The 23,421-nt window shown below is 41.8% G+C and overlaps 1 protein-coding gene across 1 annotated transcript; it reads right to left on the minus strand.

The window, feature by feature from the left end:
* Positions 1-836: 836 nt before the first annotated feature.
* Positions 837-21,433, minus strand: HACD1 (3-hydroxyacyl-CoA dehydratase 1; the record flags this gene model as incomplete). The annotated part of the gene is given in 8 exon segments (XM_082837955.1): positions 837-958; positions 3,590-3,768; positions 8,752-8,873; positions 11,504-11,592; positions 11,669-11,687; positions 11,874-11,991; positions 21,175-21,367; positions 21,370-21,433. Coding segments are annotated over 8 exon segments (867 nt in total). The 3' UTR covers positions 837-875.
* Between the last annotated feature and the right edge of the window lie 1,988 nt (positions 21,434-23,421).

Consider the following 23,421-nt stretch of genomic DNA (forward strand, 5'->3'; position numbering starts at 1 on the left):
ATGATTTTTTATTAGATGATTCCACGGTATAGAGCAGCCTTTTTCAGCCAGAGTTCTGAATGTAACAGACACAGTGTTACCCTCAGATTCAATGTTACTATGTTTTTTTACAAGTGAGGCCAAGTATATACATACATTCTTTCTAATCCCTTAAAACCCTTACAATTGAAAAGCTTGACCTTGAGTAGTTAATTCAAATAAAAATAAACTTGCTTAGGAGTATAATTTCAGTGGCCTAAACATATTTCCAAAGAATATTTTCCAACTGTGACACATACTTGAATATTTTGGGCTTTTTATATGACTACTTTATCTAGATCAAAAGATTTACCATAGCAAACTATGTCTATGTTTCCAAAAATTGTTATTAATCAAAAATGCTACCTTATAACTTAAGAGAAATAGACCTTGGGTTCAAGAAATGCTAATACATTATTAACAGTTATTATAATACTGTATTTAGTTTCATTTATAAACATCACATAAATATCACTGGCAGGCATCATAATATTACATCATTAAACTAATTTCTAAATATTGATTTCAAAAGCTTTGAACATATGTTGCAAAAAAAATTTAGTAACACTTATTTTTAGTTTAAAAACAAAAGTTTTTTTTCCAGGTAATACACCCAATTATTTTTTTTATGATCATCGCCTACCCAGGAGTTGATAATAAATACTTGCATAGTTCTTGGAGAAAACGGACCTGGCACAATCTGAAGACAAATATTGGCAAATACCACATGTCCCAAGTTATAGTTTAAGAAATAACACAATCCGCGATATTTCATGAAGCTGTTTATTCTTATTATTAAAACTTGGACTCAAGTAATCCTGGTTATTCTGGAAAAGGCACCTTGTTGTAGGGATCATTTAATCATCCTTTTCGACAATCACCTCTCCGTGAAGCACCTTTCTTCTCTGACGTAACATATGAAAGTAGAGTTGTGGAAACACTTAATTGAAAAAAGAAAACAGAGAAGGTAAGCTATGGTTGGAAATCTTTTATACTTGAAACCTCTTAAACATGGCGGCCTTTGAAAGCAAGCACATCATATACAGTTGCTACCACCCCCTAATATTTACAGGGTTCAGGGTAAGTGTACAAATGGAGGGCCACGTACCAGATGCCTAAATATTTTAATGCCATCAACTGTCAGTCTCTTCAGCAAACTTAAATATTTTGATAAATATCTCTTCATAATGACCTGGAAGGCCATGTCTGAATTTAGAATTCTATAACTCTTCGGAACACCGTGCCGGAACAGTGCTGCACAAGGAAAGCTGTCCCACCTGGCCCCTTCTCTCCACTCCATCGGCTGTCCTGTACCATGAGGGGTCTCGTGAACATCTGTGTGGATGTCCAAGGCCACACAGCCCAGCTGCATCCACCCCCCCTCACAAACAGCTGCCCCCTGATCTCAGGGATGTGTACACAGGTAATGGTGCTATAACCCCCAGGAGAACAGGCTGGGGAAGAGAGCTATGCAGTCTAGATGCGCGCTCAGTGCCATCTGGGTTGCAAATTCCATGGTCCCGGGTTTCCAGGACGTGATCTGAAGGAAGGGGGTCCTGTGTGGAGTGGTGACCAGCAGTGAGCCAGGACACAGCCCTCTATCTAAAACTGGGCCCAGAGCAAAAGCCCCTCTTGGCTGGGCATAAGGGTAGTCTGGTACACACACACAAATATATATGTATTAGGTCAGTTAGACAAATGGTCATCCACCCTGTCAAATTTGGAGAATGATTTTGAGCCAATTTGAACCAGTACTTTAAATTATAGGCTAAATGTTGGTGCATGAGCAAATTAACATCAGCTACAAACAATACAAGTATACAAATATCTCTGAAAACAATGAACAGAATAGCCAAAACTAATGAACCTAATGACAAAACAAGCTTTGAATATTTTGCTTAGGCAACTGTGGGTAACTACTTCTTGAACTTAGCTCAAATGGAGCCAACATGCATAAAAGATTTTATTTTTTATTTAGGTATCGAACCTTCATTAATGTAACCATCATATTATACCTAAGGGCCTAAATATATTCAGGCCATATAGACTTAAAGCGATTTTTGCAAATACTTCTATAACATCTTGAGTAGTTTAGTAGAAGTATGGGCTTGAGTTCAAACCTTGATCTTATTCACTAGCTGAGCGATTTTTAAAGCAATTCACTTAACCTCTCTAATCTCTAATGGCCCCATTGATAAATGAGAACTAAAAGGACTTCTTTTGAGCACTAAGTGCTCAAAATGTACTTTTATACTTGTAATTAGCAAAGGATTTAATAAGCAAAGTATAGTTAGTTGCTATTACTACTAATACTAATAATCAGGTGGAAAACACCCCCCTGGCTGGCTGATCCTCCAGCAGGTGGGGCTCTCAGGTAACTGACAGCCTCCTAAACTGAGAAGCAGCTACTGGCAAAGGCTGGTCTTCATAGGACACCTGAAAATGCACAGTCACAAGTTACTGGTTTGATGGTTTCAAACCATGATCTCTTGGGCCCTGGGTTTCCACAGACATGCCTCAGTGGCTGTGAGGAAAAAAAGGCAACCCAAGACCTGAACCTGTAACTATGATAGGACAGGTCTGGCTCTGCTCCAGACCTCCAACATTCACTAGATGTCGCGCAAAGCAGGGGAAGAAACAAGTGTCATAGGCACACCACCCCCGAGCCCTCCTGAACTGGCCCTGGTGTATAATCGGAGGAGTCAGGCTGAGATGGGAGAAGATGAGGGGAATAAAATCACTATATGACCATCAAGGCAATTTTGATTTTGGAAAAGCTTAAAAGTTGGAGGTCCCAAGGAAGTGGCCAAATTTTACGTTCATCCTCTTTAGATGAAATTATTTCATATTGCATCAATGTCGATTTTAGATTCTATGAACATTTCTCATTTCTCTTTCCCCCCGCACTGACCCCAGAGTCTCTAACTTTATTGAGGAGGGCAAACAACAGCTTCGCTTTATCTTCATATTTCCTGCTAGTGATTATCAAAATCTGACCTAAAAATATACCACTTTGTATTTAAATGAAATGACTAGAGTCTCACCAATGCATTGCAACTATTGAAAGGTGAGGAGAAATTAGTGGAAAGACTGAGTTATTCAAAATATTTTAAGAAAAGCAGCTTTTTTATTATTTTCTAGTACAGAGGGCAACACACTTAAGACTAACAAGTACTCCTGGATGATCTTTCCAAGTATGTGTTTAATGAATAGAAATGACCTTAGATTTTCTTGGATAAAATGTTCATGTTCAGATACATAATTCTAAATGCTTTCAAAGAGTTCACTGCAGGCTTTATCTTTTCCTTAAAAACATAAATCATACTAAGCTTATTTTTAAGTGATTTTGAGAAGGCAATCATTTGTGTGTTAATTTACTTACCTTTTTTTCTCACAACTCACCCTTCAGTTATTTCAAATTATGAATACATGTGGCATTGAACGGAGGTTTTGATGTATTTTTAAGACATTATTTTTCCTTGTTTATTAATCTGGCATCTTATGACATCTTTTGAAAAACTTTGACAGCATATGCTAAATCAAAGTATAATACTAATAGAGACATACTTACACGGTATATACGAGGCCATGGTTATAAGAAGAAAATAATAGTAGTCAAAAGAGACATTGTATTTATTGGGAAGTCTTATTGAGAACATTCCTGTTTTCTTCACATATGGTAAGGCAGCGTATATTGTAAGAAGTTCACCAGCAACTCCAACAGGATATAAGATGATAAAAAAATTATATCTGGAGAAAGAAAAACCTGACAATTATTTTCTAGAATAATTACTGGATTTTATATCATGATTCTTTTGCTATTACTTTATTTAAGCTTAAAAATTCTCCTTTCTATACATACTTATATTAACCTCACGTAACAAGGTTAATTTTTTTTCACTTTAATCATTTGCTTATTAATTTAATTATCATCTTTTTTTTTCTTATAGTAGTTTCCATTTTAAGTGGCAAGATCTTAATAAAGTAAGAAGTCAACTTACTTTACAGAACTGAAATAACAATACATTTTAAAGTCAGTGACTGATTGATGCAGTTTTTAAAGTATAATAAAGTATACAAGTATTATAACTATTATAGTGTATTGTAAAGTAAATGTAAGCATTGTAAGGCATTGTAAAAGTAACTGCTTTGACACCTGGAATCATACTGATTTTTTTTTCCCTGCAGCTAGTCATTTGTTGATCAAATGCTGTTTTTTTAAAAAAGACCAGTTATGATCCTAATTTTATATCTAAATCTTGAAATTGCCAAAGTCGTTGTTTGGAGACATTTGGAAAACGCTTTGTGGTTACTAATTAAAAGAATGACTATTTTAGAAAACTGATAAAACCACCGGAAGCATCAGTAACTACTAAGGAACATACTGCCTAAAACTGTTTTCATGACAAAACAAGGAAGACAGGTCGTTTCCTGAATTTGCACATTAAAGGAATAGTCAGCTTGCTTAAAAGAGAGCTGAGAGAGTTCTAGTCAACATCCAAGTCACAGTTTGTTCATTTGGATTGCGGAGCATCCTCCAACACAGCGGGGCCAGCATCACTTCCACCTACAGTTAGAGGAACACTGCACAAGTGTCCACTAGTGGACCCGCAGGACAGCCTCAAGCGCCCAAGGTAATGACATTTCTTAAGAGTTTCCTTATTCCTATGTGCCAAGGATATGCAAGGACAAGAGGGGACAGAGGGGGGCAGAATTATTTGCCAAAATAGATGAACTGGTAGAGAAAGAAAATGATCCTTCTACTGTCCCTCTGTGTCCCCTCCTTGCCTTGTGCATGCCGCCTGCTTCCTCACCAGCCTGGTGTAGTTATGTGTGTATTATTTAAATCAATTTTTTCCAACCTCGATTTCCTACCTCAATTTAAAAATACATAACTGAGCATTTTATATTCCCTTCTTAAGTAAGACATTCAAACCTCTTAAATTTTTTTTTTAACTTTATGTGACTTTCAGATAATTTTTTGGGGGGTAAGATTGTTCTTTATTTTATTATTTTTTTTTTTTTTAATTTTTTTTTTGTGGTATGCGGGCCTCTCACTGTTGTGGCCTCTCCCGTTGCGGAGCACAGGCTCCGGACGCGCAGGCTCAGCTGGCATGGCTCACGGGCCCAGCCGCTCCGCGGCATGTGGGATCCTCCCGGACCGGGGCACAAACCCGTGTCCCCTGCATCGGCAGGCGGACTCTCAACCACTGCACCACCAGGGAAGCCCAAGATTGTTCTTTAACTGAAAAAATATCACACTAAGTATAAACTAGGTTAAAGCCTTAAAGACGTGATTATTTTTAATGAAATGGGAAAAAATTACACAATTTATTTGACTTTACTTGCACTTTGAAAAGGCTCTATGTCACCAACTCTCTAAGTTCTGATGGCAGCATGACAGATTTAACTACTTATTCAGAAAGAGACATGATGTTTCCTCACAGATTCCCAATTGTCATCAAAAATTTTCTGAAGGGACTGCATTTTTGAAATTAAAATGGAAATCAATATGAAAACATAACATTATGCATTTATCTATTCAGTGGGTTTTTCTAGGAACATGTCTGGCAGATAAATAGAATCAAAGTATATTCAAACCATCACAGCAGGGCAACTCTATAAATAAGAAGCCATTTTTAAGCTTTACTTGAGAATAGCTTCAACACTGGAACATAAATATAAATGTTATTTTAGGTTATTTAATGGGGTTGGCAAATACACAGCTGGTTGGGATCTTTAGATTCTTGACATGAAACATAATTATTCACGATTATGCTTAACTGACGTGATGTGTTATGTTAACATGTGCATTTCAAAGTTGAAAGATTTTATAGTAACCTGTTTAACATTAAGGCAATTGACAAAGGATTTCTAACAGCAAATTTAAACATGCAATGGTAGAGTTTGGAACTTTTCCAGAAATTCAAGACATGCAAATGCATTCTAAAAGGCGGGCAAAGCATTAGAGACCATTATCTCCCGCAAACAAATTTTATAAATACAGCAAATAAAAAGAGACTATATTATGAATTAGTATTTTCAAAGGTGCTAGAAGTCTGAAAGACGGAGGTCATTCAAAATGGCATGAGATGCATTCTGGGATTGGAATCCAGCTACATTCCAAACTGCCAATTTTGCCAAACGCTTATAAATGGTAGTGCAACCTTCTTATGACAGACGAAACGTTTAAGCTCCAACTATAATTTTGAAGTATTTTGTCATATTCAAAATGGTAAGCCACAAATATCTAAAAAAGAGCTAGAGAATATAAAAACGTTTGAAAGGGTATATAGTATAATTAAGAGTGATAATCCTTTGTAGGGGGGATATAGACAATTTAAAAGGTTTTTATTCTTTTAGGTTATTTATATATACTAATTTATTATATTTGAACATGTATAATATGAGTTATTTAAAAAGGAGTAATTAATAAAAAATGTTAGGCCTTTTGTATAAGGGGAGCAAAAACAAGTCTGACACTAGTTATGAATTACCTTCATAAGCTAGCTATGGATTAATACAAATATCAGAGTTTTAAAAAATAATGGAAATATGGATATTACATTGTTTTTAATATCACAAAGCAGTATTTATAGCATCAGAAAACTGGGAATAATCTAAATTCTAGCAATATAGAACTGAGTCAGTCATACTATGGAATATTATGCAGCATTAAGAGTTAGAGAGCTAGATCTAAATGGATCTGTACTGACTTAAAAAAAGATCTCCAATATATAAACAAAAATCAAGTATCGTATCCTATTTATTTATTTTTTTAAAAGAAGATGTTGGGGGTAGGAGTTTATTAATTAATTTATTTTTGCTGTTGTTGGGTCTTTGTTTCTGTGCAAGGGCTTTCTCTAGTTGTGGCAAGCGGGGGCCACTCTTCATCACGGTGCGCGGGCCTCTCACTATCGCGGCCTCTCTTGTTGCGGAGCACAGGCTCCAGACGCGCAGGCTCAGTAGTTGTGGCTCACGGGCCTAGTTGCTCCGCGGCATGTGGGATCCTCCCAGACCAGGGCTCGAACCCATGTCCCCTGCATTAGCAGGCAGATTCTCAACCACTGCGCCACCAAGGAAGCCCCTATTTATGTTTTTAAAAACTCACATCTGTGTGTTCACATTGCTGTTATTAAGAAAAAGTCTGATGGTAAACTCCCAACTTTCTCTCTCCAAGGAAAGGGAGTGGGGCTCACGTAGGAGTACAAATAGGAACTTTCCATGTTTATTCTATACACTAAAACTATTTGAGAGTTTTTCACAATGAAAGCATATTACTTTTGTAGCTTAATAAAAATTTTAACGAATGAAAATACTGTCAAATTCTTGTATTCTACCTATGTGGGATACCTATCTATCTATCTATCTCCCTATCTTATCTATCTATCTTATCTACCGTACCTATCTATCTAATTTACCTATCTACATAGACATATATGGGATAGACGTTTCTTAACCCAACTGCTCCCCTGCATTTCTTACCACCTGGCATTTCTCACACCTGTTAGTTGTTGTATTTTCTGTCCCTTCCATCTTGAGAGGACAGAGATTTTGTTGCACTCACACCTGCACCTCAGGTATGCAGTAGGTACACAGCATATGTTATTGTTATTATTGTTATTTCAACTCTAAGTGCAACATGGAAAATGAAATGAACAAATCTATGCTGGTTTGTGATTTGTTCTCCAAAGTGCACAAATAATAAGTTGTTTTTATAATAACTTTGTAAAATACCAGCTGCTCAAAGAACGCATACTTTAAAAAGGACGGAACATCTTCTGCTTTAAAAACTGTTGCTTTGGGAGGGCTATGTTTAGAACCCTTGAAATATAAATTTTGTCCTCATAACAAACAATACAATTTCAAATAAGGGTGACTTTTTTGTTTGTTTGTTTGTTGTTGTTCTGGCCGTGCCATGCAGCATGTAGGATATTAGTTCCCCGAGTTCCCTGACTGGGGATCGAACCCATGCCCCCTGCAACGGAAGCAAGGAGTCTTAACCACTGGACCGCCAGGGAAGTCTCTAAGGGTGACTTTTTAAAATGTCTGTCTCTGCTACTTTATACACACACAAAAAAGTTGACACTGTATATATAAGATACTAAAACTTGTGGATACTAGGTGGAATATTAAAGTAATTTAAATCAATAACTGATTGATGTAAGGGCCACTTTTAGCAATTACAAGAACAGTATGTATTTAATTCAATGAAAGTCTGTCGTGTTAAAATAATGTCTATGCACTGGAAGTTTCAAATAACTTCTTTAGTATGTATTTTGTTACTAAAGCTTGCCTATTTTAAAAGTTTATTTTTAGTGTTTTAGCTTATTTGCCTAACTTTGTTTTGTAGAATAAAAACCTTGTGAGTTGTCAAAAAAAATTTAAGTCAATCAAACAAAATGCCATATTTTTGCCCAAGAGTTGATTTAATGTAATTCCAAAGATGTATATCTTGCTTTCAAGGAAAAATGAATGACCGACTCAGAGGCTAAGGACACTAACGTAGTTTGTCTGGCATTGCTTTCACTCAAGATATATGTTAATATGATTGTTGCCTGGTCATTAAATTAAGCCTTTAGAATGCAAGGTATAACACTGCTGATTTCAAAAACAGCAGCCTCCTGGCAACACAGGGCTAAGACACACATTTTAATTCTCTGTGTTAGCTCAGCACACAAAACACGCATGCGCAGGACCGAGAGCAACTAAACTGCAAGACATCGTCGCCACCTGGCCCATTTAACGAAGTATGGCAAGTGGTCGAGAAGACTGAATGTGTAGAAGGAATAGCGAGTGATCTCTGTCACCGTCCACGCGACCAGAAAAAGCACCACACTCTCCTCATTCTGGATCTGCAGAATTACAGAGAAAGCCACAGCGTTGTTTAACCTTGAACTTCTTTCTCCACGAAGATATTTTCTGTTTATTATTTAGTACGTGCCTTTTATTATAACGGAGAGCTAGGGTTAGACAGATGCAATACAGAAAACGCAATGCAGTCACCATTAATAAGTCTTTACAAACACGCGATTTAAATGTGCTCTAAGCACAGGAATGGTCACATTTCTATTGGGTTCTCTGTCTCACCCTTCACTCCAGCCAATAACTCAACCATCCCAGGACAACATCAGCCCCTCAAAACCAGTACTGGAACAATCTGACCCTCGGACTTTCTGTTGGTCGTCAAATCACACCCATCCTACTGCAGCACTAACTCCCGAATCTGCCCACTCACTGCAGCCCTGCTACCACGGTGTCAATTTAGGACCTGATCACCTCTCATGCAGAATGCTGTCACAGCCCCCTATGCAGTGTCCACTTCAGAGGTGGACGTTTTCTCTTAAAAGCAAAACACAGAAGCAAACCAACAGAAACAAAATTGGAAGGTGCTAGTCCTGGGATTTAAAAGCTTCATGGCTTCCCCACTGCTTAACAGGAGGAAAGGGTAAAACCTTCCCACCTGAGCATGATGTTCAAGGATCTTTACAGCTGGAGCTCAGAAATCTCGACTTCTTGTGCAACGACCCAACCCCACCCCCAGCTCTCTCTGGGGACACAAAACTTTGTATTATTTCCAGAATATGCTCTGAATGTGTCTTAACACACTCCATTCCCTCTAATTATCAATAGAATGCTCCTCCCTTTTCATTTTTTATAAATTTATTTATTTATTTTTGGCTGTGTTGGGTCTTCGTTGCAGTGCGCGGGCTTCTCATCGTGGTGGCCTCTCTTGTTGCAGAGCACGGGCTCTAGGTGCGTGGGCTTCAGTAGTTGTGGCCCGCGGGCTCTAGAGCGCAGGCTCAGTAGTTGTGGCTCGTGGGCTCTAGAGTGCAGCCTCAGTAGTTGTGGCCCGCGGGCTCAGTAGTTGTGGCCTGCGGGCTCCAGAGCGCAGGCTCAGTAGTTGTGGCGCACAGGCTTAGTTGCTCCGCGGCATGTGGGATCTTCCCAGACCAGGGCTCGAACCCGTGTCCCCTGCATTGGCAGGTGGATTCTTAACCACTGCGCCACCAGGGAAGTCCCTGAATGCTCCTCCCTTTATCAAAACTTCCCATGGAAAACCCTTTCTCACCTTTAAGATCCAGCTAACCACCACGGCCTCTGGAAAACTTGTCCCAAACCCCTTCCTCTCACCCTGAGCAGTTACGTGCTCCCCTTCCTTGTTCTCACAGTACTGTGTTCATATCTGTATTATAACACTTGCCAATTTCTATCAGGATTTGTCTGCCAAACGCTTGTACATCTACAGCACTCAGCTGATACACTCCTTCCTCGGGGAAGCCTTCCTTCACTCCCTAAGTCAGGCCAAGTCTGCCGGTTACTGCAATCCACACTGGCCTCTTGTTTCAAAGCACTAACACTAGTAAAATCAAACAATTATTTCTGCAACAACTTGTGCACCATCTCTCCCAATTCCAGGCTCCATGAGGTGGGAACCATACGTGTATTATAAATAGCCAGATTCCCGGCACAGCGTCAGGAACAGAATAGGCGTGTAATTCATACTTATTGAATGACTCAGCATCTGTAGGGCTGCCCCCTACTCCCCGATGGTCAGTACCCCTGACAGCTGAGACTGACTTATTCATTTCTGTAAATCCCGAAGTAAGCACAGTGCCAGGGGGTATAGAATGCACTCAATACATGCTGGTTGAATTAATTAAAGATGGGTGGAAAGATGCCCATGAGATACCATGCTGGAGAAGATTAAATCGTAAAATCAAGGAAGAGGTTTTCTGTAGTATAAAAAAGAGGCGGAAGGGATAAATTGGAAGACTGGGATGGACACATACATACCGCTATATATAAAATAATAACTAATAAGGACCTACTGTACAGCACAGGGAACTCTACCCAATACTCTGTAATGGCCTATATGGGAAAAGAATCTTAAAAAAAAAAGAGTGGATAGGGACTTCCCTGCTGGTGCAGTGGTTAAGAATCGCTTGCCAATGCAGGGGACATGGGTTGCAGCCCTGGTCCGGGAAGATTCCACATGCCACGAAGCAACTAAGCCCGTGCGCCACAACTACTGAGCCCGCGCTCTAGAGCCTGCGAGCCACAACTACTGAGCCCATGTGCCACAACTACTGAAGCCCGCGCTTGTAGAGCCTGTGCTCCATAACAAGAGAAGCCACCGCAATGAGAAGCCCGTGCACCGCAACAAAGAGTAGCCCCCACTCGCTGCAACTAGAGAAAGCCCGCGCGCAGCAACGAAGACCCAACGCAGCCTAAAATAAAAAAATTTTTTTTAAATTGGAAAACCCCAATTTATATGGCTATAAAAATGCCAACTTTGGGTTTTGCTGGTGTTTCAAAGCCATTCTACGAACGCACTACGTCAACGTACAATCACACTTACATCCAAACCCAACCTTTCTTTGGCCAAGGGCTCTGCTTCCTGAAATACGGTTAACACTTTGGATTCCTATTAAGAAGAAAGCTTTCCTGCAGGCTCAAGCAGACGAAGCGTTGTGTCACTTACTGGTTTTATACTGTGAGTTACGGGCCACACCATAAAGATTCTTGAACTCACTTGGACCCCAGCCACAAGCACAGAAGTAGGCACAATCCCTTAAAGAAAAAGACAAGTCAACCACTGCCCGAAACGCGATCTACGCCAAACATAAAAGGTAAATCAAAAACTCACCAATTAAACAGTGGACTATCTGTAAGCAAACACACAAAAAATCACTTGTCAATAGCATACAACATAAAATACATTCCTGTCATCGTTGGTTTTAAATGCATCTGTAGGGAGTAGATAATCAGCAAACTAAGACTAATTTTGCTCCACTGATATATTTTCAAATAAACATGGCAGTGATAGATAAACAGCGTCGTTGAAAACTTACCTCAAGCAAGGCAAATGTCTGGAAAAATTTAAGTGTCTTCTGAATACTTCTATATAAACCTTTGTGTGTTCCTTTTTCCATATAAAAACGTACCATGGCAATAGCTAGTACCAGCCACCTAGAGAAAGTAAAAGCATTTTGTAAAATTCTGTCACAACGAATTCCACTGCATCCTGTAAGGAAATGTCATCATTTATACAGTAATAACATGTATGTGTTGTTATGCTCTCAGTTCATTATTCTATTTTAAAAACCCATAGGAAGAAATGACAAACATCGCTTTTACATCGACTCTTCAAGGGAATAAAGAGAACATACTCGAGATCAACTACATACCAATGTCAAACACTGTGCATTGCATTTTTGGTCTCAGCAGATAAACTGACGGACTGAAGGAATAGGTTTCTGTACCAAAAATGAAGTTATTATAAAGCATTTAATAATTATATAAAAATTTGAGGTAAAAAGCTGTGTGTGTATAAATATGTATTTTATACAAATATATAGTATATATTTATATGCAATTATAGGTAAAAATCTTGAATGAGAATCATTAATTAACACTTTTATCATTTTCTCTAAATAAAAACAATTGTGGTACCACAGAAGGGACACATATAGAAGGTCAGACATAAGCTTGCTTTTTTTTTTTTTTTTTTTTTTTTTTTTGTGGTACGCGGGCCTCTCACTGTTGGGGCCTCTCCCGTTGCTGAGCACAGGCTCCGGACGCGCAGGCTCCGCGGCCATGGCTCACGGACCCAGTCGCTTCGCGGCACGTGGGATCCTCCCGGACCGGGGCACGAACCCGTGTACCCCGCATCGGCAGGCGGACTCTCAACCACTGCGCCACCAGGGAAGCCCTAAGCCTGCTTTTAAACAGTGTGTTTTAAAACTAGTGGTTACCAAGGGGGAGAGAGCAGGGGGGAGGGGCAAGACAGGAGTAGGGGGTTAAGAGATACAAACTAGTATGTATAAAATCCATAAGCAACTAGGATATATTGTACAGCACAGGGAAATATAGCCATTGTTTCCTAATAACTTCAAATAGAGTATATTCTACAAAAATACTGAATCTCTATGTTGCACACCTGAATCGACTATACTTCAATTGAAAAAAAAGTTTGTTTTCGAAAAAGAAAAAATACATATGTCCCCTCCCCCCTTTTAACTTACACTTGTACATTAAATATAGTTGCTGTGAATTAATGGCACTTAGAAACACAAGCTACACCTGTGGAGTCCGGCTTTGTCACCCGAGTACTCAATCTCCAAGAGTCACTGATGAGAGATAATGTTTTTTTTCCAGTTTCCTTTGCAATTACAAAAGCACTTTGAAGTTTAAAAAAGTTGCGTCACCTGTAACGTTTAAAACTCCTTAATAATACACCCATGGAAATGAATAGCTACCCCAGGCTTTTGAAAACAGTGGTCTCAAAAGTGTCTAGTTAAATGGATTTATGAACTATAAAATTTATAATAATTTTATACAGTTTTAACTTTTTAATTAAAGAGAATTCAATAAAATAGACAAATGGCTTAAAGGTGCCTGCAAAGAAATGAGCGACTGAGTGGGGGTGAAAATGCAGACTCAATCAAACAGCAAGAAAATGGCAGAGAGGCACCTCAGCCCCAGGAATCTCTTCTCCTCAGCACACCATGAGGTTAAAAACAATGACCTTTAGTGAGATATGACAAGGAATCAGGCAAGTGCCGGAAACTACCACAAAGACCTTTGAAATGTAGAAGTATTAAGGATAATAACAACAATGATAATGATAGGTACACTTTCAGAGTGCTTTCAATGTTCCAGACACTGTCTTATATGCATACTTAATATATTAATATTTCTTCCTCACAATAACCCCATGAGGTAGCGACTACTACTATCCTATTTCACTGCTGTGGAAATAGGCAGAAAGGGCCCTATAGCCAGTCAGCTGGGACCTCAACTCACCACTCATCTCACAGTCTACGCTCTTGAACTACTCTGCTGTACTGGTCTGGCTCTAAGCATATACTGTGCCTTGGGATATTAGCTAATCATAATTCATATATTTAAATTATAAGTAATTTTTAAAGTTATACAGAATGTTATGCTCAAATATTTTAACTGATAGTAGTACGCTATCAAGAAAGTTTGAAAGCCACTGTTTTATACGAAACAATCACCATGCAGAGATATCTTGCGACTTACCCTAAGGCTCAGAGTAAGTAAGTTGATGGTGGAGGTCTCCTAACCCTCACTGCTCTTCCCTTCCTACTGCACCATGGCTTTTACTGGATTCACCTCACAGTTCCATCCCGCATTAGAGCCAACACTCAACCCTGTGCTGGGATAATCTGAGTGTGCTAATCTGGATAATGTTTTAGGTACCTTCCAGGTTTAAAATGTTCTGATTTCATTATCCTCAATTCCAAGTCCTTACACTACTTCTAACAAGAAAACAAAAAGGTTAATGTTTTCATTCACATTTTCCCATATACTTGTCTTTTCTTTTAGACAAATCCAAATCAGATTTTTACCAAAGACCGATTTAAGAGGTAACTGTTAACCTACCAAAGAATTCATCAAAAGATTAATTTAGATGGCAAGTTTTCTACATTTTTAAAGGCATGATATAAAAATCCATGCATTTTAACAGTATAACAAATTTTACTGTTTTCCCATAGGTGGCAGTATTGTACCAACTAGTACAGTATAACAATACTATCCCCACTCACCTGTTGGAAATAAAGGAAATTAACACTCTGGGGTTAGAAAGGACCATGGAACTATCTATACTAACCTCTCATCTGTTTTTTGGTAAATATGGCCAGGAACTCATCTGAACTAACCCGTGCTCACTTCCTAAGCCCCCCCACCCAATCACAAAGGGTGAGAATCAAAGTCTCTCTTGAGGGCCCTACATTCAGCTAACGTTGGGCTTCCTATATCCCTCAGTTTAGTAACTGTAATTTTAAAAATTTCCCAAAGCAACAGGAGTGTCTACAATTAGGAATTCTGTTTTGGACAGTTTTTTTTTTTTAAAAAAATATGCCAGACCTAATGATTGCCTAAATATGAACCCAAATAGACACTATCAGTCCTTGACAAAACACTCTCTTTGGAAAATATAAACATGTGTTCCGCATGTAGGTTTCTCACTTGCTTAATTCATTTATTCATTCATTCATCTTCAGGATCAATACAGGACAGGTACTGTGCTAGGTGCTGGGGAATTAGGGATAAACAGGACATAGTTCTGGCCTCAAGGAAATCTTAATTTACTAAGTGGAGACAGAACACTGCAGCAACGAAAGAGATGTGGCATAACTTCCTAAACACCTTCTAACACTCACTAAATGCCTTCTTCTCATGCCACTATGGCTACAATTACCCTGAAAAATCTTACTGAAGGTGGAGCTCTTCTAGCTGCCTTCTGGGGCTTCTTTTTCTCCTCAGATTTCTTGGAGACCACCTACTTTTTGAAGAACTTGGTTATCTACACCTATACTTTTTTTCTTAATTTCAACACCGCTTTAAAAATTTTTTTACAACTTCAAACATATACAAAGGTATAGAGAATGAGTGGTACGATGAACCCCCATTTGCCCACTGCCCTGCTTCAACCAGTATCACCTTATTAACAGTCTTGTTTCATCCAAACCTCTATTCACTTCTTTCCCCACAAGCCTTCCTCCCTGATTATTGTGAATCAAATCTCATACATCCTATAATATGATTCATAAATGCTTAATTATGTATCTCTAAAAGGTTTATTTTTCATAAACATAACCAAAACACCACTACCCCATGTGAAGAATTGAACAATAACTTCTTCAATCACAAAACTTAGAGTCAAGATACAAATGTCCTTAACTGTCTCATAATTTTTTAAAATCATGATTGAAATAAGATTCATACATTGCAATTAGTTGCTATGTGTTTTATGACTCTTTTAAATCTATAGGTTTCACCTCCTTCCATCCATCCTCATCTCTCCTCCCCTCTTTCTCGTGAAATTTATCTTTTGAAGACCCTGAGTGGTTCCTGCAGAGTTACCCATGGTCTGGGTTTTGCTAACTGGATACCCCCATGTCATTTATTATGTTCTTCTGGCCTCCATATTTCCTGTGAGTGCGTAGTTAGTTCTAAAGGATTGATCAGACAGATTCACGTTCAAGGTTAATTTCTCCGTTGTGTTGCGTACTTCCCCAGGGAGCCCAAAATTTCTGGCTGTCCCTCTTTGCTGTGATGTTAGCACCGATGGTCATTATCCACATCCATTATTTCGGCAGTTACTGAGAAATGATGATGTTCTGATTTTATCGCGTCTTTTTTTTTTTTTTTTTTTTTGCGGTACGCTGGCCTCTCACTGTTGTGGCCTCTCCCGTTGCGGAGCACAGGCTCCGGACGCGCAGGCTCAGCGGCCATGGCTCACGGGCCCGGCCGCTGCGCGGCATGTGGGATCTTCCCGGACCGGGGCACGAACCCATATCCCCGGCATCGGCAGGCGGACTCTCAACCACTGCGCCACCAGGGAAGCCCTGGAGACGATCTTTGACGTTCATACAATCCATACTTCTGTGTGGTGTTCACTGACAACTCTACACTTCCTTTCCTAGACTACATGCAGACTCGTTTAGTAGCCAACATGTGTTTCAATTTATCACACATAAGGCTCTCATGCCAACAGAGTTAAGCTGAAAGGTTCATAAAAGAAAAAAGCCAGATAAACTGGACTTCGGTAAGATTAGGACCTTCTGCTCTTTGAGAGACATTGTGAAGAGAATGAAAAAGCAAGCCATACCTGATAAAAAATATTTACAAATCACGTATCTGATAAAGGACTTGTATCCAGACTATATAAAGAACTTTCAAAATTCAATAGCTGAAAATCAAACAACAAACCCATAAAAAATGGGCAAAAGATTTAAACAGACCCTATACCAAAAAAAGGTACACAACTGGTAAGTAAACCCATGAAGATGCTCAGGGTCATTAGTCACTAGGGAAATGCAAATTAAAATCACAGTAACACAATACACCACTTAGAAGGTATAAAATTAGGACGACTGATCACACCAAGTGCCGATGAGGATATGTGGCAACCAGAAAGCTCATTCACTGCCCGTGGGGACGTACTGTACAACCACTCTGAAAAAAGTTTGGCAGTTTTATAAGAAATCAGCAATGTGACTACCCTATGACCCAGCCATTCTACTCATAGGTATTTACCCAAGGACAATGAAAGCGTGTGTCCACACAAGACTTGCATACAGATGCTCACCACGTTATCTGTCATAGCCCCAAACTGCAAAGAACCCAAACGTCCATCCACGGATGAAGGATAAACAAGCTGTGGTAGGTTCATACATGGATCCACCTACCTCAGGAATAAAATATATGTCTATTACTCAACACTTCAAGAAATGTACGTGCCTGAACCTTGGGTCTGGTGCTCTGCTAATGCAGACTACGTACACTGTGAGGGTATCTTAAATAGTTTCCTTCTGCATGACGTGCATTTTTAAATTCACCACTAGGGGTAGGAATTATCCTTTCTAAACACCCACTGTGTGTCCAGCACCCTGCGACCACTTCATATCCACTATTTCTTAATTCCTTGTAATAACCTAGCAAAGTAGTTGCTTTGCTACCCTGACCGATGAGAAAACCCAGGGTCAGAGAGGTTATGGAACTTACCTAAGGTCACCCAGCTAAAAAGGAGTGAAAACATAACCTTCAATGAACACCTTCCTGTACTGTTTACAGGTTAAAATCCAAACGTGTTAGCGAGGCATGTAAGGCCTGTGCAGTGAGCCAGGTTCCGCATCCATCTTCCTTTCCCAGCCTACACTGCAGGCCCGCTTGCTGTCACCCCAACTGCACGTCAGCATGAGTTGTTCCCTACCTCCTGCTCTTTCCTCATCCCCGCCGCTCAGTTGGAATGCGATGGTCCCCCTCCCCCGCCCAAAGCTTTCTCTGATCCTCCCTACCTGTCTGACTTGACACCTCTGCGGAACACTTACTTCATCCTGTCTTTTATTGCAATCTACAAATGCCCCAGGTAGCACTTCTACAAGGGCAGGGCCCAAAATATTTAGCTTTTGTCTCTCGCTTGACCTAGGATAATGCACTAACACATGTGGGCTTCAAAAGTGTTTGTAGCAAAGCAAAGAATTAAAAGAGAGTAAGAAAGAGAGAGAGAGAGAGAGAGACGCTCACTTTCCTCGTCAAGCATCTGTTGTGAGTAAGTACAATAAAAATCCTCACATCCTTTAAATTACATTATTACTTAATTAAATTAATTACATCCTGTAGTTCTACTCCAGGAATTCATCCTAAACAACTAATTCAAGAGAAACAAATTAAAGTAAAACATCATTAGAGGCATGATTTAGTCCATTACTGTACCTTAACTCTATTCCCTCTTATGTAACCATGAAAGAGTGTAATCATGAAAACTATGTAGAAATATTTGGTGAAACAGTGAGTGAAAACAGAATATCCTACACAGCAGATACTGTAACTACAATACCCTATAATGTGCATTCATTCACTCAACAAATATTTCTTGAGTGCTTCACGGAGCTGACACTGTTACAGGACGACGCAGACAATAAGCAACAGAACCAATCAGTAGAATTCATTGTACAGTTATACGGTAATAAGTACGATAGAGAAAAATTAAGCAGGCAAGGGGGATAAGGAGTGTCTGTGTGCAGTTTTTGCTATTTGAATGAAGATAGCCACGAAGGCCTCCCTGAGAATGGAGATTTGAGTAAAAATCTGAAGGAAGTAACTCACGTGAGTGATAACAAGGAAAAATGAAAGGCCATGCTAAGCTTATAGAATTAGGCAAGTTCTTTTCTACATTTATGTAAAATTTTAATTCTTAAATATTATTTTGATTGTTTTCAAGACGATTATAAAAAAATGAATAAACCCTCCAAAGTTCTGCTAAAAGAGAAAAACAGAACAAGCAAATGAACAAAAGAACCTTTGCATTAGCAGATGTAAACTAGTATACAGAGAGGATGGATAAACAACAGGGTCCCTCTGCCCCAACCCTCCAATTAAATCGGGAGGCTTTCTTGCATCTCATGCCTATTTCCAGAATTACTCTCACTTGGAATATCTACCCTCTACATATGCAAATCCTATCCCTTCTTCAAATCTCAACACCTTTAGAAAGCCTCCAAAGAGTTAATTATATGGATTATTCCATTTCCGTTCCCCTTGCCTTTTTTTTTTTACATCTTTATTGGAGTATAATTGCTTTACAATGGTGTGTTAGTTTCTGCTTTATAACAAAGTGAATCAGTTATACATATACATATGTTCCCATATCTCTTCCCTCTTGCGTCTCCCTCCCTCCCACCCTCCCTATCCCACCCCTTGGCAAGGGACCTTCTCAACATAGGCAGGGAGACAAACAACTTTCGGGGAAGCAGTAATTTGCTGAGCCAGGGAGGAAGGTTAGGAATGAAGTGTGGGAACACAGCTGAGAGAACATTTAATTATACTTCAGGTCGGGTAAGAGACCCAGAAAACTTCAGAGGCGGCTTGGCTAGAAGTCACAGCAGAAACATGGGGATTATTACCCAAAGAACGAGCAGCCTGAGCAAAGACGGAGAGAGCCATGAAGACAAAAACTGCATGGTGTTTGAGGGCATAGTTAGTTACAGTAGACTTCAAAAGCAATAGAACTGGAAAGAGGAAATCAGGGAGATATTGCAAAGGGCCTTGAACGACAGACAGCCTAAATCCCTTCCACAACAGTGGAGGCAGTGCGGGGTGGGGGGGGTGGGCGTCACCGAAGGCTTTAAACTGGAGTTATGCATTGACTTTCATTTTTTGAAAAGGTAACCCGGCCTTCAAAAGGGAGAGTGGCCTGGAAAAGAAAGGCACAAGACCAGTTAATAAATGGTGGGCGTCCCCAAAGTGTTTATTAACTGGATGAGACTAGCACAGGGGACAGAGGATATTTTCAGCCTCCAGGGTATCTAAAGGCTGCAGCACACAGTGGGTACTCCATTGTTCTCCAGTAGCTTTGACTCTATTAGTTTTCCCTTTCAAGATTATAAAATTTAGTGAAGTGGAAAGAAGTAGCACAGCTCTGGATTCAGACTGTGCCGAAATCCAAGTCTGACACTTGCTGGTTTGGGGAACTTGAGCAAGTGACTTCACCTATTAGTGCCTCGGTTTTCTAGTCTATCAAATGTAATATCATGCACCCCTCACAGGACTGCAGAGGACCGGAAATGACATACTACACCTAGAGTGACTGACACAGTGCCTAGCGCACAGTGAATCCTCAATAGATACCAATATTTTCATTAACTGTATTTGGTATTAAGCACATAATAAGTACTCAGTAGTGTCAAATCATTTATTAAATCTTTATCAATCACATTTTTCTATAAGCCCTAGAGAAAGTTAAAGGTATTAAACGTTTCCCCAGATTTGTATAGATTAATAATACTTCATGTGATAACGGGAAAATAACTTTTTTAAACGGCAACGCCATTGAGAAACGCAAGAGCATTTTCCCAGCCGGTTTTGAAAAGCGGTCGACACAAGTCACTGTGACAGCTCTTTGCAGAGAGACAGTCATTGTGTAACCTTAACTTGTAAGTCGTACTCAAAGCCACAAATAAAAGTACGGGGTATCAGTCATGGAGCCAACAAGATGCTGGACACGAGTGCTATGCTCCGATCCGGCAGGGTTTTTAGAAAACCGTCCCAAGTAAGAAGCTCTCGGGAGCACTATTACTTAAAAAACAAAACAAAACAACAGCAAAAAACCCCGTAGCGACACGAACAGTTAGGAACACTCTGCCCAACCATCGGCGGCACGAGGACGCACTCCAGGGGCCGGCGGCCGAGGACGCAGGTCTGGGCCCCCAGCCAGACGGCTCCGGGCTCCGGGGTGGCGGGACCCCGGCGTTTCTCCAGCTGCAGCAGCAGCGGCGCCCGCGGCGGCCGGGCCGGAGCCGCCTCCCCGGCGGGGCGGCCCCGCATTCCTGCCCGGGTCTATACTTAACCTCCGGCCCGCGCCCCGCTGCCGCAGCGCACGCCGTGCACCGTATTAGGCAATGCCCCGCGAGCAGGGCCCCGGCGCCCCTGGCCCCCCCGACCACGCTCCATTCAAGCCCGGCGGCGGCTGCAACGCCCCTCCCCCACGGCCACCGCGCCGCGCGCCGCCCCCGCGCCGCGACCACCCCGCCTCCGGGCTCGCCCCCCGGCCCGCCGGGGCCCGGAGCGCGGAACGCCAAGGGGCGGCGGCGCGAGGAGGGCCCCTCGGGGCGCACGTACCCCGCGGTCATGGCGATGTTGTAGAAGGTGAGCCAAGCGGTGGCCAGCAAGCCCCGGCGCCTCCTCTTGCCCGCGGCCTCCCTCTCCTCGCTGGCCTCCGAGGCGCCGCCGTTGGTGCCGTCCTCCTCGCTGGACGCCATGGTGGCCGCGCAGCCGGGGGACGTGGACGAGAGGGGCAGGGGAGCGGGAGGGGTCCGGCCGAGCGCGCCGCTGAAGCGCCGCCGCCCGCTGCCGCCGCCGCCTCCGTCAGGCGCCCCATGTGCCGCGCGTAGGAGCCTCGGCGCCGCCAGCCCGGCCGCCCGCAGGGGGAGGAGAGGGCGTCCCGGGCCACCGCCCCGCCCCCGGCCCGCGGGAGCGCGCGCCGCGCGGGGACCCGGCCGCCGGTCCTGGGCGAGGGGGCGGCGGGGGTCCCGGGAGCCCCTGGGTGCGAGCTCAAGCTCTGCTCTCGAGGAAACCCATCCGCCTCGCCAGCTGGGGAAGCCTCCTCTTGGAGACAGCCCGGGCGTCTTGCTAGTTAGTGCCTTGAGCCGAAACGCACCTGGACTTGGCGTGGCCCTGCCCCGCCCAGACTTCTGTAAGATGGTTTCTGGAGGTGGAGAGAGGCCGTGGGATCCTCCCGCCAAAGACTCATTCTTCAGAGCTTCTGGGGAGGAAGCGCCAACTTTTCACACTGTTTCACTTATCCCAGCCGGCGAAGCAGGCATGGGGCGGGGGGTGGAATAGGAGTGCCTCACCTGCGTGGATTCCACTGGAGCCAGTGTTGTGTGGGCGTTCATTGCACTGCAGCGCGGGACGCTGGATGTTAGAGGGAAACTGGAGGAAATAGGACGTGACAAGATACCAAAGGAGAAAAGTTTGCGCAGACAGAGGCAACCTACGGGTGGAAAGCTAGCAAGAGCCCTTCCCTCAAGAAACGTAGTATCCCACTGTTATGCACTCTGTGTCTCCTTTTTTTAAAATCTTCTTCCAGATACACATGCTTTCTCCTAACAGTTATTTCCTCTTTCCCCTTAAAGCACACAGTTAAGAAGGCAGGCTCTGGAGTCAGATGACTGGAATTCAAACCCCAAATTCCAGGCTCCACCAGTCTTATTAGCTGTGTGAACTTGGGCAACTAAATCTCTCCATGCCTCAATTTCCTCAATGGGAATAATTTTAAAACCTACCTCGTGGGGTTGTTGTGAGATTTAAGTGAAATCCATGTAAACCACTTACAGGCCTGAAACAGTTTGAGTCACCCCAAATCAGTGTGTGCGCGCCATTCGGGCAACTCGGATCTCTGGTGATCCAGTGAAAGAAATTCTGCGCAGAACAAGGGAAGCGATCTACTTGTTAGGTCGTCCTCCGGGAACCTGATCCTGGCCCTGGGCTGGAGACCACCCCCGAAAGACCACGGAGACGAAAGTTGGACCTGGTCCACGCGGATCCTGATCTGGGCTCTGGGCACCTCCCCCAGACGGCACTACCAGCCTGATCTGAGAAACTTAGATAATTTTGAGGAGTATGTTAACAATGGGAGATGGGGAAGTCTGAGGTGTGCCTGGGGAAGGAATACTGGCTGAAAATTGTTCAAATTTCATGAAAACTATGAACTACTGTTTTTAAAGACATTTACATTGGAAAAAGAAGTACAACTATTTGCAAGTGACAACATTGTGTTATTAGAAAAGCCTAATGAATCCACAAAAAAGCTACTGGAACTAGTTGCAGGATACAAGGCCAATGTAACAAAAAGTCAATCCTTTCATACATTCTAGAAATGAACAACTGGAAATTGAAATTTAGAGTAAAACAATCTAATGCTTACCAGCATCCCAAACCGTGAAATATAGAGGGATAAATTTAAAAAAACGTGCAAGGCCCGTACACTGAACACTATAAATCACTGTCAAGAGAAAGTGAAGACCTAAGTAAATAGCTATTCTATGTTCGTGAATTGGAAGACTCAAGTTGTTCAACTGTCAGTTCTCTCCAAATCCCAGCAGAATATTTTTTTTTTTTTTTTTTTTTTGCGGTACGCGGGCCTCTCACCGCTGCGGCCTCTCCCGTTGCAGAGCACAGGCTCCGGACGCGCAGGCTCAGCAGCCATGGCTCACGGGCCCAGCCGCTCCGCGGCACGCGGGATCTTCCCGGACCGGGTCACGAACCCGTGCCCCCTGCACCGGCAGGCGGACTCCCAACCACTGCGCCACCAGGGAAGCCCCAGAATATTTTTTAATTTGACAAGATAACTCTAAAATTGATACA

The sequence above is a fragment of the Leucopleurus acutus genome, assembly GCF_964270905.1.
Source record: "Leucopleurus acutus genome assembly, chromosome: 1".
Lineage (NCBI taxonomy): Eukaryota > Metazoa > Chordata > Mammalia > Artiodactyla > Delphinidae > Leucopleurus > Leucopleurus acutus.